The sequence below is a fragment of the Osmerus eperlanus genome, chromosome 24 (assembly GCF_963692335.1).
Source record: "Osmerus eperlanus chromosome 24, fOsmEpe2.1, whole genome shotgun sequence".
In the NCBI taxonomy this organism is placed as follows: Eukaryota; Metazoa; Chordata; class Actinopteri; order Osmeriformes; family Osmeridae; genus Osmerus; species Osmerus eperlanus.
This window is the reverse complement of record NC_085041.1, coordinates 3,996,844-4,009,653: the sequence shown is the minus strand read 5'-3', so window position 1 is coordinate 4,009,653 and position 12,810 is coordinate 3,996,844. Positions and strand designations below refer to the sequence as shown.

The following is a 12,810-nucleotide window of genomic DNA, read 5'->3' as shown; positions in this document are numbered from 1 at the left end:
TCAACTTTACAAGAAAGGCAAGTGAAACCCACTTTACCCAGTACTCGTGGAGCTGTGTAAATGAAGTCAAAATGCAATGAGTCTAAGTGTCATGAGCCTGTCTACTTGGTGTCTTCCTGTTTTCAACAGCACTCATTACACCTATCTGGATACTTTTTACCTACATTTATTCTTTCACCATGGGCCTGTTGAAAGGGTGGAAGAGTAGAGGAGTTGTGACACTGATTATAGTGCTTGTTATGGTCAACAAAAGCACAGGTATTGTATGAATACATTTCTTCTTATCTGTCACATCTCTGTAGCTGTCTGTGGTTTTGTAGTAGGTATTCTGCAGTAACATTGAGCTTATCTGTCTTAGACATAAACACACAGTCGTATTAGAGAGATGAGGAACACCTTCTCCAGAAGTGTTACATGAGGAAGCTTTTGGTTATCTTATCAGGGCAGTATGGTTTTCACAAGTTGAAGCTCTGTGTGTTGTAGTATTACTGCACCATGTTTGTGCGTGTGTGTGAAAGCACATTTTCATGAAGCCTAGTGTAGAACCATTCATTTGTATTTCACCATATTTCAAGATTGATACTGTTTAATATTATACCAATTCCACTAACATTTTAACTAGATCCTTTGAAGTAATAGCAAAGTGTACAGAAATACATATCGATGGATTAATTATCGATTGTCAAAAAACTGATTTCCACTTTAAAGGAGCAACTTGCGAACTGTCCTCTGGTCCTCAGTGCTTCAGAAGAAACTCAGAGGAGAGTAATGAAAGTTATAGATGCGAATGGAGTTCCTCTGAAACCATGAAGAATGCAACCTATACGCTTACCATACAGTGAGTTAAAGCAAACTACAATTGAGTGATTCTAAAACATTCCACTACAGTATGCAGTCTACTCTAAATCAATAAATCTGAAATGTTTTAATGAAAACGAAATTTTAACTTTTCAGAAAGTTGGAGGGAGATCCATTAGGAGATCCATTTAAGCATATCAAACATAACTATAAAGAAGTCCCTGGTGAATCCGTAATCACAAAACGTGAAGTGGGAATATGGGTAGAGGCTCATTTGGAAGGCCAGAGGTGTGAATCACCCAAAACCATTGCTGTACTTAATGAGACAGGTACGTTTACAACTTGAGTAACCGGTTGATATTTGTCATCCACACAATTCCATAGCCATTAGAAAGTCATTTTTTTCCCAGCATAGCAGAAGAAGAAAGGTATGTTGGACTTACGAGCAGTGGCACACATACACACGTGCAGGAAGTGGAACACCGGGAAGAACACACACGCATGTGACAAAGGAGCTTCGGTTCAAAACACTGAAGGATATGACCTCACTGCTGTTTTCTTCTCTCTCTTTCTCCCTCCCTCTCTCCCTCTCTCTGTAGTAAAATATCTACCTCCCAAGAACGTGAGAATGGAATGGTCCTCAAACTCAAAAAACGTCACACTCAAATGGAATGGAGAAAAGAGCAAAGCGGTTATAATAGATGTCCAGTTCAGAATAATGGACGATCCTTTGCCAGCATGGGAGAATGTAAGACATTTTTTCTTACAATAGTGGGGCAGGGACAATTCTAACCTTGTAATTGTTACTCAACTCATAACTTTGTCTTTTATTCTACCTTTGTGTATTTTTCAATGCCGTTGGTCCAGAAAACGATAGAGACCAATTCTTCAAATGACATGAAAGGTGTGTTCCTTCTTGTTACCCTAAAAGTTGCTATTGGAGACCCTTTATTCCAATTAAAATGTGCTTCCAGTACAGTACTGCCACATAGCTGCGGTAAGGGACTGGTATTCAGCATACAAAAACTATAACTTGTTCGACATGACAGGAGTATAATTTGTGTTTACAGTCAAGGTCACCCTGGACAATCTTACCCATCAGTCAGCATACCAGGTGCGAATCAGACAGAAGCCCAATTATGTTAAAACTCCATTGTGGAGCGACTGGACTCCTCTTCTGGATGTCCCTTCTGGTGAGTTAGCTTGTTTGTTATGTTTGCAAATCCATTATGAATTCAGATACAATACAATGAGCAATCTCAACCATTGAGATGTGCATGTGTCAAATTGTGTCTGTGTTGTGCTTGCTACTATTGTTTTACCTACAGAGGTTCTGATCCTTCTTTGATTACATTTCATTACTCTCATCCTGTTCTCTTAAACACCCTGCCAATAAATGTCCAAAATGATCAAGGTTGGGAGACAGTGTTACCTAAGTTATTTCCAGTACAATCTACTGATACATGATCTACTAACAAAATGTATCAAGTAAATGCCTGTGCTGAATATAGTTTAACTTGAATTACGACGTATTGTTTCATCTATTGATCTTTAATCTTTCTAGTATTATAGTATAAAACATTGTAAATAATGCATTTATTAGTGGTGAGTAATTAAGTTACTGTGTCTCTCTTGGATGCAGAAATAAAAAATCCACCTGAAGTCAACTGGACAGAGCAGGACAACAATGGATCAAGATTACTAAAGCTAACATGGGATGTAAGTTGATATGGTGCTATTACATAGTCATAAAGATCAAATGAGCTCCAGAGATACATGGACATTGTGTTTCAAGAGACCAGTGTTTACACCACTTCAATTTGTTCCAGTCTGATCTCTACTACATTGTTCACCAGGCAAATCAGTACTCTCCTTCTGCTGGAACAGTGACTTATAATTTGTCTATCCATGACTGGCCTTGCCAGAAGAAGGAGAATCACATTAATCACATTAATGCCTCTGAGTTTACAACTACTGTGACCTACTCTGCTGTCGAAGTTTCGATTTTTGCTTTCAATATCATGGGGAGAACACCTTCAACAACTCTCCTAGTCCCAGCCATACATAAGAAAAGTAAGTGTGTATGTGTGATGTGTCTGATCCGGATGAGTGGCGCTTTCAATAAACCTACAGTAAACTGTGTGTGTTATTCTCATTCACCCAAAACCTAACTGTAACTTTATTCCCACTAGCATGTTCTGATAACAAACCTACCAAACCAGAGACCAGAGGGTTTAGTAAGGCTTGTCTGGAGTGGTACAAGCTAACAGATGGAGAAACAAGACCAGAACTTGTGAACATCGTAAAATCAACTCAGACACTTCAGGAAATCACAGAAGGTATGATAACAGTCTTTGGCATAAACCCATGAATGTCCATCAACCTGCTTGACTGTATGTGGACTACTGAAATGAGCATTGAAGGAAGTCCAGGAAGACTAAGACTAAGAAAAATATATGACAACAATAATGTTTAATGTAACCTCTCACATTACAACTGGCCCCAGCTTGGCCCCCCCAGTTTGTCCCCCCAGTTGAAATGGTCTAAATTAGAACCTCCCATGCTACCATTGCCATTATTGATCCGCTCTCTTTGGCAGTCCACTTGGTGGCTCCCGTTACATTTACATTTAGTCATTTAGCAGACGCTCTTATCCAGAGCGACTTACAGTAAGTACAGGGACATTCTCCCCCGAGGCAAGTAGGGTGAAGTGCAAACTATAAACTTTCTCAACGTCAACCCCTCCCCTCTCTCTCTCTTTTCCCTTTTCCTCCTCTCTTACACATTGTGACTCTGCCGTATGAAAAACTGTTGTTGTTTTCTGCTGTGAGTCCAACAGACTGGTGTGAAAGCATTTACCTCATTTATTTCCAGAGATGGAAGACTATGTTCGCTACTATTACTTTAGACACAGCTGTCATAAGAAGAAGCCACAAACCACTGCATGGTGTACCATTTATAAAAAAGAGGGTGGTAAGCATTTACATGGAGCACTAATGCTAGATAAAGATTACAAAAAAGTTTATTTTACCATGTTTTCACTTCATAAACGGATATAATATTGTAATATAATATTATAGAGTAATTATCATATTATTACCATAACCTCATTATAAGTTCATGAGAATTTATGAAATCCCTTGCAACAATTTATTTTTCAGCCCCAACTAAGGCACCACAGGAATTCAGTGCTGTTGATGTAACACACAATTCTGCTGTGCTAAATTGGAAACCTATTCCTGTGCCAGACCTGCAAGGCTTCTTAATACACTATGAAATCTGTATCACAGCAAACATCAATAAAACAGGTGGGACCAATAATGACATTTATAATTTGTCTGTATGGCACCTGCAAAGCAATGGTGTGTTTGACATAAACCTTAAGTTGACATTGCACATACAGTTACTATGACATATACAGTGTATTAACATGCTTCTCTTTTTGATTAGATTGCAAAATTGTTTTAGAATCACACACTGAGCACACTCTTGAGAATCTGACTCCTGAGTCCAGTTATAACATCAGTGTTGCTGGAGTGACAATCATTGGGTCAGGACCCAAAGCCAATGTTGGTTTCAAGACTGGGTCTGATCCTTTTACTGGTAAAATTTGTATTTACTTACACTAGAATGTAAACATAACATATAGAATTCTTCTGTTGTAGAAGCTTTCATAATGCACGTAAAACAAAGAATAACAATGTTTTCTTCTCAAATAAGTCTGGAGGATAGTTTTTTGCATGATTCCTGTCCTTATCGCCACAATAATGGTCTCATTTCTTGCCAACAGGTGAGATCTCTTTCTTAATGTACTTCAATATAAACAAATTGATAAAAACCTCTATTTTGTCAAAATGTGCTATAGGCCTACAATGAAAGGCATTTCAAAGTTCTAAAATCATAACTTTATTCTCAGACTTAAAAGAAAGTTTTGGTCATTAGTACCTGCTCCAGTACTGAGGAAAGATGGCTATGAAGAAAAGAGACAGGTATGGTGTTTTCTGAACTTATTCCTACGTTGGAGCTATAGATTTTACACATTTTGTAATGTCCATGGTTCATGATGTTCTTAATGTGTTATACAGTTATAGAAACAATGCACTTGCTGAGCATGCAAAAAAGAATAAAAACTTCCCCTTAGTAATCACCACAAGCAGTCACCACAAACTTTCCCTGCATTTAACAGTGCTTCGCTGAATTTGTGTGTTCGACCTTTGCATCAAAGAAAAAAATAATAGTTTCCCAATCATTACGTCTCTTGACGATCTTCCAAGATTCATCAAACAAATCTTTTCCCCCAAATGACACATTGCGATTTTTAGGGTGCACAAAACAATTGACAATAAATGGGGTCTGTTTGTATTGGTGCACCTTAAACCCGTTAAGGAGTAGCGTCACACATATGTGATTCTGAACATTCCAACCGACTATTTTCCGATAGACAAAAACTATATGACAAACGCTATAGTATGGCTTCAAAATTTACAATTAGGAGGCTAACAAGTAACACTAGCAGGTAGTAGCATTGCTACGAGTATTATGCTAGGTTGCTAGGTAACGGAAGCTAACTAAAACTAGCTAGCTTCCGTTTTGGAAAAATAACTCACTCCTTTAAACAGAACTTGTGGGAGGTGACAGAGGAGGTGGATGAAGTCAGCCTTCAAAAGTGGAATCCACACGACCCCCAGATCCCCAACCAGGAGAAGCTCACTATACTGGATGTGTGTGAGATAGATGAGGGTGAAGATGACGGTGAAGAGGGCAGTCAGGGGGAACTGGGAACCCCAGATGCCTGTGTACCTTTAAGCCCAGATTATAAAAGCCAAGTTCTAACCGATTTGGGAGACCTTGAAACAACCGATACCAACGAAGAAGAAAATGACTGTGAGGCTGTCATTCTGATGTACAGAAATTGTTTGGTTTTTGACATGAAAGCAATCTCCACCGAAGATTTGGGGACTGCATTGTCGACATAGTGTGGCCACAGAATGACTTCACTGTGGTCACATGCTCATTCCTCCAGAGTATTCGCTTTATTTTGGGGTATTACATTACAGAATCTACACAAACAACATGCATGTAACTTTTAACCTAATTCTAGGATATGGAAAAAATTGTACTTCACAATTTCACAGTAAAGCATGCATATAAATGCTTCACCTATCTGTAGGAATCTGTAACGTGTAAGATGTATTCAACTGCAGAAAAGGTTTTTGGGCTTGAGAGTTCATACAGAACACCAATAGACAGTGTCAAGTCAGAAATAAGAGGAGTGAAACTGATGAGTGAAACTGAGGTGTGTGCACAGCAGGAGACAGGAAATGGCAGACCTAAAAAGTCATACAAGCTTTTTTTTAAACACAGTATTGCTTGATCATACAGATGGAAAATTGTATGTATTTCATGTTGTCCTACTTCGAAGAAATAGGCTGCTAAAGTAATATGCAAATGACATAACAGGGTTTTGGGCTTTCATGACCTTTTACTTTCTAACTTTTCAAATGTTGATTATTTGAACTAAGGTTACTTTCAATTTGAATATATAAGGTGACACCTCACCTCACAACAAGAAGATCCTGTGCTGGGTTTCCTCTGCAAAATAACTCCAACAGACAAACATAAAGAATAGGATCGGTCTCCTGGCCAGGACCTGGGTGAGCACTTGAACTTGGGCCTCGGACATCGTTGATATGGCTGCCCTCTGAGGAAAGATAGCAGGTCGGGAGAAAAGCAAGGGAAATAATTTCTTCTGTGTACACTCACTTGTCACATTGTATGATTAATAAATGTTTCTTCTTATGTTTATCTGCACACGAAACAAGATATGATTACACTTCCGCACCACAGGTGGAGAGCTTGATAAAACCACATTGTGAGGTGAAATTCAGATCAATATTGTCAAACCCTTTAGATTACAATGAGTGCATTCACCATGCAGTCAGACGACAATGCTAAATCCAAAAAGAAGAGGACTTGGTATATTGTATGACCTAAATGACAGCAAAATAATATTTCTGGCAAAAAGTACAAAACAAGGATTAAGGGCAGCTGCTGTGAATTAAATAATTGTTACATAACAATTGCATCATAATGGCCACACTTGGATACAAACGTGGATACGAACACTGACAGTTTGTGTCAATCTGGTAGTCTGAAGTCACTTCCCATAAAGGTGACCAGTGTGCACCATCAATTCCAGATGAGCAGACACGATTGGGTTGAACTTGGAACACCAAAAACCATCTGGATAAAACAACTGGTGAGGCAAAGCCCCCTGCAAATGTTATCTAAACAAGTTATTCTCTCAACCATAGTGTAACAGGACTAGTCACCGGGTTTGTGTTCTACACAAGTGAGATTATTTGTTTGGCATCCACTTTTTGTTGTGTGCATATTTCTTAAGGGCCTACAAAAATGCAGTTTCATTGCCACTCGCTCTCGGACCAGGTGGGAAACTAAGGATGAGCAGAGGTGAGAGATGCTGGAAAGCTACAACTATCATCTTAACATTGGGTCATTGTGGGCCATCAAAATGGTCCTTTGACATAATAATCACGTGTTCAGCTTCAAGGTAATCCATGCATGTATACTGGTACTATATTATACTGCCAAAAACACACATCTGGGTCTCAGTGTTTTGTGTAATTCGTGGAGTATTTACACAGCATGTCCTTCCAAATGTGTTTTATTTCCATCTAGTGTCGCTACTACGATCTAGCACTGTTTTACAACTCAAGAGTCCAGCCTAGTGGTGAAAAGCATGTAGCGCATCAAACGTGTTTACGTACAGGGTCACCCTTTCACACGACGGCGTCACATCTGGTGCGTGCCGAAGTCATTTTGGGAATGCGGTATCAGGAGAAAGCAGCGGTATTCATTTATAGCTTTTTAATCGACAGGCTTAATGCGTTTATCTAGTCATGAATGGGGCAATTATGCCTTCGACCTTAAAGTGATACAATTAAAAATGCCCTATGCGTACCGCATTGAGTTAGAAGATGGCGGAGTCGGATGGTGGGGATTTCGCCTCGAATCGTCCGCAGAACAGGTGAGGATGTCACGGGTGATGCGAATCGAATAAACATGCAAGTTCTTGGTTAACAAGGCAATGTTATAGGCTTCACGTGTATTTAATTCATCACAGCCTGCGAGCATAGTTTACCTGCAGTGAGTGTGATCAGTAGCATTAGAATTCGCCTTCGGATACAGTTCAAAACGATTTCAAGGATATGACATGTAATGCCACATTGTATAGGCCTACTATAAATAAGTATACATCTTCCAATACAAGTTCACAAATAGTAGTTTCTGTTATCGTCACAGTTTAACTGTTCATCGTAAGGTAGGTTTACATTTCTCACTGGCTAGTCGCCCGAGTGGCCTGGACTGTCGGAGGCTAGACCCTGAGAACTTGGGCAGATGCAACGAAACACTTTGTACAGCCTTGGACATTGTCCCCATTGCCTGCGACCAATGGCTGAGTGTTTAAGTCTACATAATGCATTTGCTAACCAGTAAATGATTACATTTACGACAGTCAATTAACTTCACATCAAACAGCCTAAACTTTAGCAAATCAAATCAAATTTATTTGTATAGCCCTTTTTACACGCAAGCATGTCACAGAGGGCTTCACATATGCCCATAGAACTGCCCCTCAACCAACCTGAACCCTCAAGGAAGACAAGGAAAAACTCCCAAAAAACTCTCAACAGGAGAAAAAAAAATGGAAGAAACCTTGGGAGGAGCAATTCAGAGAGGCATCCCCTCCTCCAAACAAGATGAGTCTTGCTTATAATAATAATTATAATATATATCTTCTTTTTTTTACAAAAAACTTTTATGATCCTAGCATGAACACTGCCTAAAATCGCAACAAAAAAAAACATGCATAGTAGAATCAGCATGCAGCACTTTTAGGTGTGTACAGATGTTTGGCTTACACAAAACTGCTGTCACCTTAGATCTATTAACAAGGTCAGGTCTTCACTTAGAAAAATGGAAGCAGAGTGCAGTGGTAAAGAATTAGGCTCTTATCTCTTCATCCCCATGGATTACCCTAATATAGTTGTGTGCTGAATACAAAGGGAATTTCTTTCCACGAAACAGATGAATAATTCAAGAGAAAAGAGAGTTGAGAGGAAGGCTGTGATGCAGCTGACGGGAAATGACTGGATAAAGAGCTCACTATTTTCAGAGATGAATCTTAAGCTATCTCGTATAGGTAAAATAAAACCTGTTTGTACTCTGACAGTGATAGCTGTTTTCTCTTACAGTATGGCTAACAAGAATGGTACGCTGCGTTGCACATTCTCAGCCCCGAGCCATAGTGCTACTTTGCTGCTGGGCTTGTCCGTCTTGCGGGACCAAGGGCAGCTTCTGGACGTAGTGTTGGCTATCAATGAGGAGCGTTTCCAAGTCCACAAGGCAGTGCTGGCCTCCTGCAGTGACTACTTCAGGTGGGTTGGCCAAAGGACACTCCCATAATGCTCAAAATAGTTTTGTTTTGTTCAATATTCCAAGCTAGCATTTTTCTGAATGTAAAGATGCACTGAGATAACAGACTGGGACTTAAAGTAAATGACAGTTAAAACATTTGTGGTAAAGAAGCAAGTGCTTGATTAGTGTAGAAATGTTGACTTCACAAGGTTAAAGGATAGGTTTGATAGTGTTACAGTATATAGTATGTTGTTGCAGTGTACAAAAGACTAATTCCATGAAGGTATAACATATAACTGTGATTATTATGTGTGCACAGATGTGCGTGAAAGCTATCTTATGTGTTGAGTCTTTTATATTGTTCTGAACTTTTACTATATTTTTTTATATAGGTTACATGATTAACTGTTTTCAGAACCGTATTCTTCAATATGTTTTTCAGAGCTATGTTCACAGGAGGCATGAGGGAGTCAAACCAGGACACCATTGAGCTGAAGGGCTTGTCAGCTCGAGGGCTGAAACACATCATTGATTTTGCTTACAGTGCAGAGGTCACTTTAGATCTGGACTGCATTCAGGATGTTCTAGGGGCAGCGGTTTTTCTTCAGATGGTCCCAGTAGTGGAGCTCTGTGAGGAGTTTCTCAAGTCAGCCATGAGTGTGGAAACCTGCTTGAACATTGGCCAAATGGCCACCACCTTCAACCTTTCCTCTCTCAAGGAGTCTGTGGACACCTTCACATTCCGGCACTTTCTACAGATCGCAGAGGAGGACGACTTCCTCCACATCCCGATGGAGCGCCTGGTTTTCTTCCTGCAGAGCAACAAGCTGAAGAACTGCGGCGAGATCGACCTTTTCCACGCCGCCATCCGGTGGCTGCAGCACGACGAAACCCGGCGAGCCAAAGCCAATCAGGTGCTCTGCCATGTGCGCTTCCCCCTCATGCGCTCCTCAGAGCTGGTCGACAGCGTCCAGACAGTAGACATCATGGTGGAGGATGTGCTATGCAGACAGTATCTCCTGGAGGCCTTCAACTATCAGATCCTCCCCTTCCGTCAGCATGAGATGCAGTCTGCACGAACGCTGATCCGCTCTGACGTCATGTCGCTGATCACCTTCGGAGGGACGCCCTACACGGACAATGACCGCACTGTGAGTAGCAAGGTGTACTACCTACCAGACATCTCCTCCCGACAGTTCAAAGAGTTGGCAGAAATGGAGACGGGCTGCAGCCATGCTTGTGTCTCGGTGCTGGACAACTTTGTCTACGTGGTTGGCGGTCAGCACCTGCAGTACCGTAGCGGCGAAGGGGCGGTGGACATCTGCTTCCGCTACGACCCGCACCTCAGCCAATGGCTGCGCATCCAGCCCATGCAAGAGGGACGGATCCAGTTCCAGCTCAATATGCTGCAGGGACGACTCTACGCCACCGGGGGCCGCAATCGATCCGGCAGCCTGTCTTCCGTAGAATGCTACTGCCCCAAGAAGAACGAGTGGACTTACGTAGAGCCACTGAAACGCAGAATTTGGGGCCACGCTGGCACTTCCTGCGGAGAGAGGCTCTACATCTCAGGGGGCTATGGTGTGTCGGTGGATGATAAGAAAACATTGCATTGTTACGACGCTGCGACTGACCAGTGGGACTTCAAAACCCCCATGAACGAGCCGAGAGTGCTCCACGCCATGATAAGCGCCAAAGACCGCGTTTATGCCTTGGGGGGTCGCATGGATCACGTTGACCGCTGCTTCGATGTACTGGCAGTTGAGTATTACATTCCAGAGAATGACCAGTGGACTACAGTTAGCCCCATGCGCGCAGGGCAATCAGAGGCAGGCTGCTGCTTACTGGATAAAAAAATCTACATTGTGGGAGGGTACAACTGGCACCTGAACAATGTGACAAGCATTGTTCAGGTTTACAACACCGAGACCGATGAGTGGGAGAGGGATCTGCATTTCCCAGAGTCCTTTGCGGGGACTGCGTGTACGCCAATAATACTACGACAAACCACCACCCAACGTTAATCCTCAAGCACCTGGACCATGACTGGATATTGTGCATTCGTAGTGCTTACTGTTCCGTTGTTCAATAGAAATGTGGAACTCTACATATACTATTGTAATCTCTGTGGTAATCCTGATTTGTTGTGTGTGTGTTTGACAGAATGACTGCAAATAGGAAGTATGTTATTTTGCTATATACACATTCTGTTTTCATTTCCTTTAGTTTGTGGTCCATGTACAATGTTATCATGAGCTGTTCTTAAGACCAGGACGTATATGGACTATGAATGTAGGCTTTTAGCTGAGGTTGAGGTATAGTCAATGCTTAAAAATTGAATTGAGAGGGAGAGCGTGAAATGTCAAGGATATTTGAGTTTCAGTGAGCCATTTTGTACAAAGTCGTTATCAACGATGAGAAAGAATTTATGACCACAATGATTGTATAGGAACTGGAGCGTCTGGTTGCATGCTTGTTTTTTTCTCTGTGTTTTGAAATGTTGTATTTTATGCTTTTACTCCATGAATGTCTCAATACGAACCTGTCTGTCAACTTATATGCATAACTCAGTGGAAGGCCGACAACTGTTCATTTAAAATTTGCACTTTTGCTAGACAGTTTAAAAAGAGAAGGGGGATTATGGAACAGAAACATCCAAATCAGCCTTTTTGCAACACAACACAAGTTTGCCATTGATATAATTGTAATTAATGCGTTCATGGATTTACATACACAGAAATACAACATTTGAATTGTCATTGAGCTAATTTTTCTGTTCTTTTTACTTCACATTGAAACATGTAATACAATATTCAACCTTGGTGGGCATTGAAAATACAATTTAACTCCCATGGCAGCTAAATCCCTCCACCAATCATCCTTAAACCCGAGCAATTATTGCCCCTTACTTAAACACAAATTATGCTTAGTCAAAGACCTTGGAAACCATTTGGGTGACGTTTTGGGTTAAGTCGTTTTTTTTCCTGTACATGTAGCTCAACTGGAAGTGTGTTTGGATAGCAAGTTTTAGAAAGTATGTGTTTTGTATCAGAAATTTGGAGGCTGAAAAGGTAAGACATGTAATAGGAGTGTGGGGGAGAAAGGAAATCAACTTTTATTTTAGTTCCTTTTCCCCCACTAGAACGATAAGTGAATGTTTTCACAAATGTATCTCTCAGTACAGTGGGACATTAAAATATACTTGAGGTTACTATTTTACAGTACAAATACAAGCTAAGAATATAGGTTTTCAATTTAAGTACACAACAATGAACTGACTACCTACATGTACCTGTTGTACAAATGTCACCTGTTTGCCTTAGTGTAAGTGTTTTTGTGAAATGTTGTCTTTCCAAATCAGAAGCACAATGTCAAATGATAATGAAGTGCATTATCAACTGAATCCACTGTCATCAAATGGGGAATGTAGACTTTTGTGTACCTGTATGTCTAACTTTAATTAAAGGTGTAATGTGAATCGAAAATAATTTGCAGACCTCTGTCTCAGTTGTAATATATATGGGACTGATGTACAGGTTGTTAATTATAAGGGGAAATAGAAAAAATGTACAA

The 12,810-nt window shown here is 40.6% G+C and overlaps 2 protein-coding genes across 4 annotated transcripts; both read left to right on the top strand.

Annotated features, from left to right (window-relative positions):
* The first annotated feature begins 138 nt into the window (after window positions 1–138).
* il12rb1 (interleukin 12 receptor subunit beta 1) lies at window positions 139–6,558 on the top strand. Of its 2 annotated transcripts, none has more exons than XM_062450612.1 (15): window positions 139–258; window positions 709–842; window positions 965–1,127; window positions 1,398–1,546; window positions 1,666–1,702; window positions 1,869–1,991; window positions 2,441–2,517; window positions 2,655–2,871; window positions 2,991–3,137; window positions 3,673–3,771; window positions 3,960–4,106; window positions 4,249–4,401; window positions 4,519–4,588; window positions 4,715–4,787; window positions 5,418–6,558. In XM_062450612.1, exons 4-15 carry the CDS (start codon window positions 1,427–1,429, stop codon window positions 5,772–5,774), a joined length of 1,620 nt encoding a protein of 539 aa, XP_062306596.1. In that variant the 5' UTR covers window positions 139–258; window positions 709–842; window positions 965–1,127; window positions 1,398–1,426; the 3' UTR covers window positions 5,775–6,558. The 2 variants fall into 2 exon arrangements, with proteins under 2 accessions (XP_062306596.1, XP_062306595.1); XM_062450611.1 differs by having other exon boundaries at window positions 145–258; window positions 709–838; window positions 955–1,127.
* Window positions 6,559–6,930: 372 nt separating this feature from the next.
* Window positions 6,931–12,719, top strand: klhl26 (kelch-like family member 26). Of its 2 annotated transcripts, XM_062450742.1 has the most exons (4): window positions 6,931–7,057; window positions 7,202–7,269; window positions 9,075–9,257; window positions 9,680–12,719. In XM_062450742.1, the coding sequence occupies exons 1-4, from the start codon at window positions 6,998–7,000 to the stop codon at window positions 11,259–11,261; spliced, it is 1,893 nt and encodes a 630-aa protein (XP_062306726.1). In that variant the 5' UTR covers window positions 6,931–6,997; the 3' UTR covers window positions 11,262–12,719. The 2 variants fall into 2 exon arrangements, with proteins under 2 accessions (XP_062306726.1, XP_062306727.1); XM_062450743.1 differs by lacking the exons at window positions 6,931–7,057; window positions 7,202–7,269 and adding an exon at window positions 7,593–7,846.
* The last annotated feature ends 91 nt before the right edge of the window (window positions 12,720–12,810 follow it).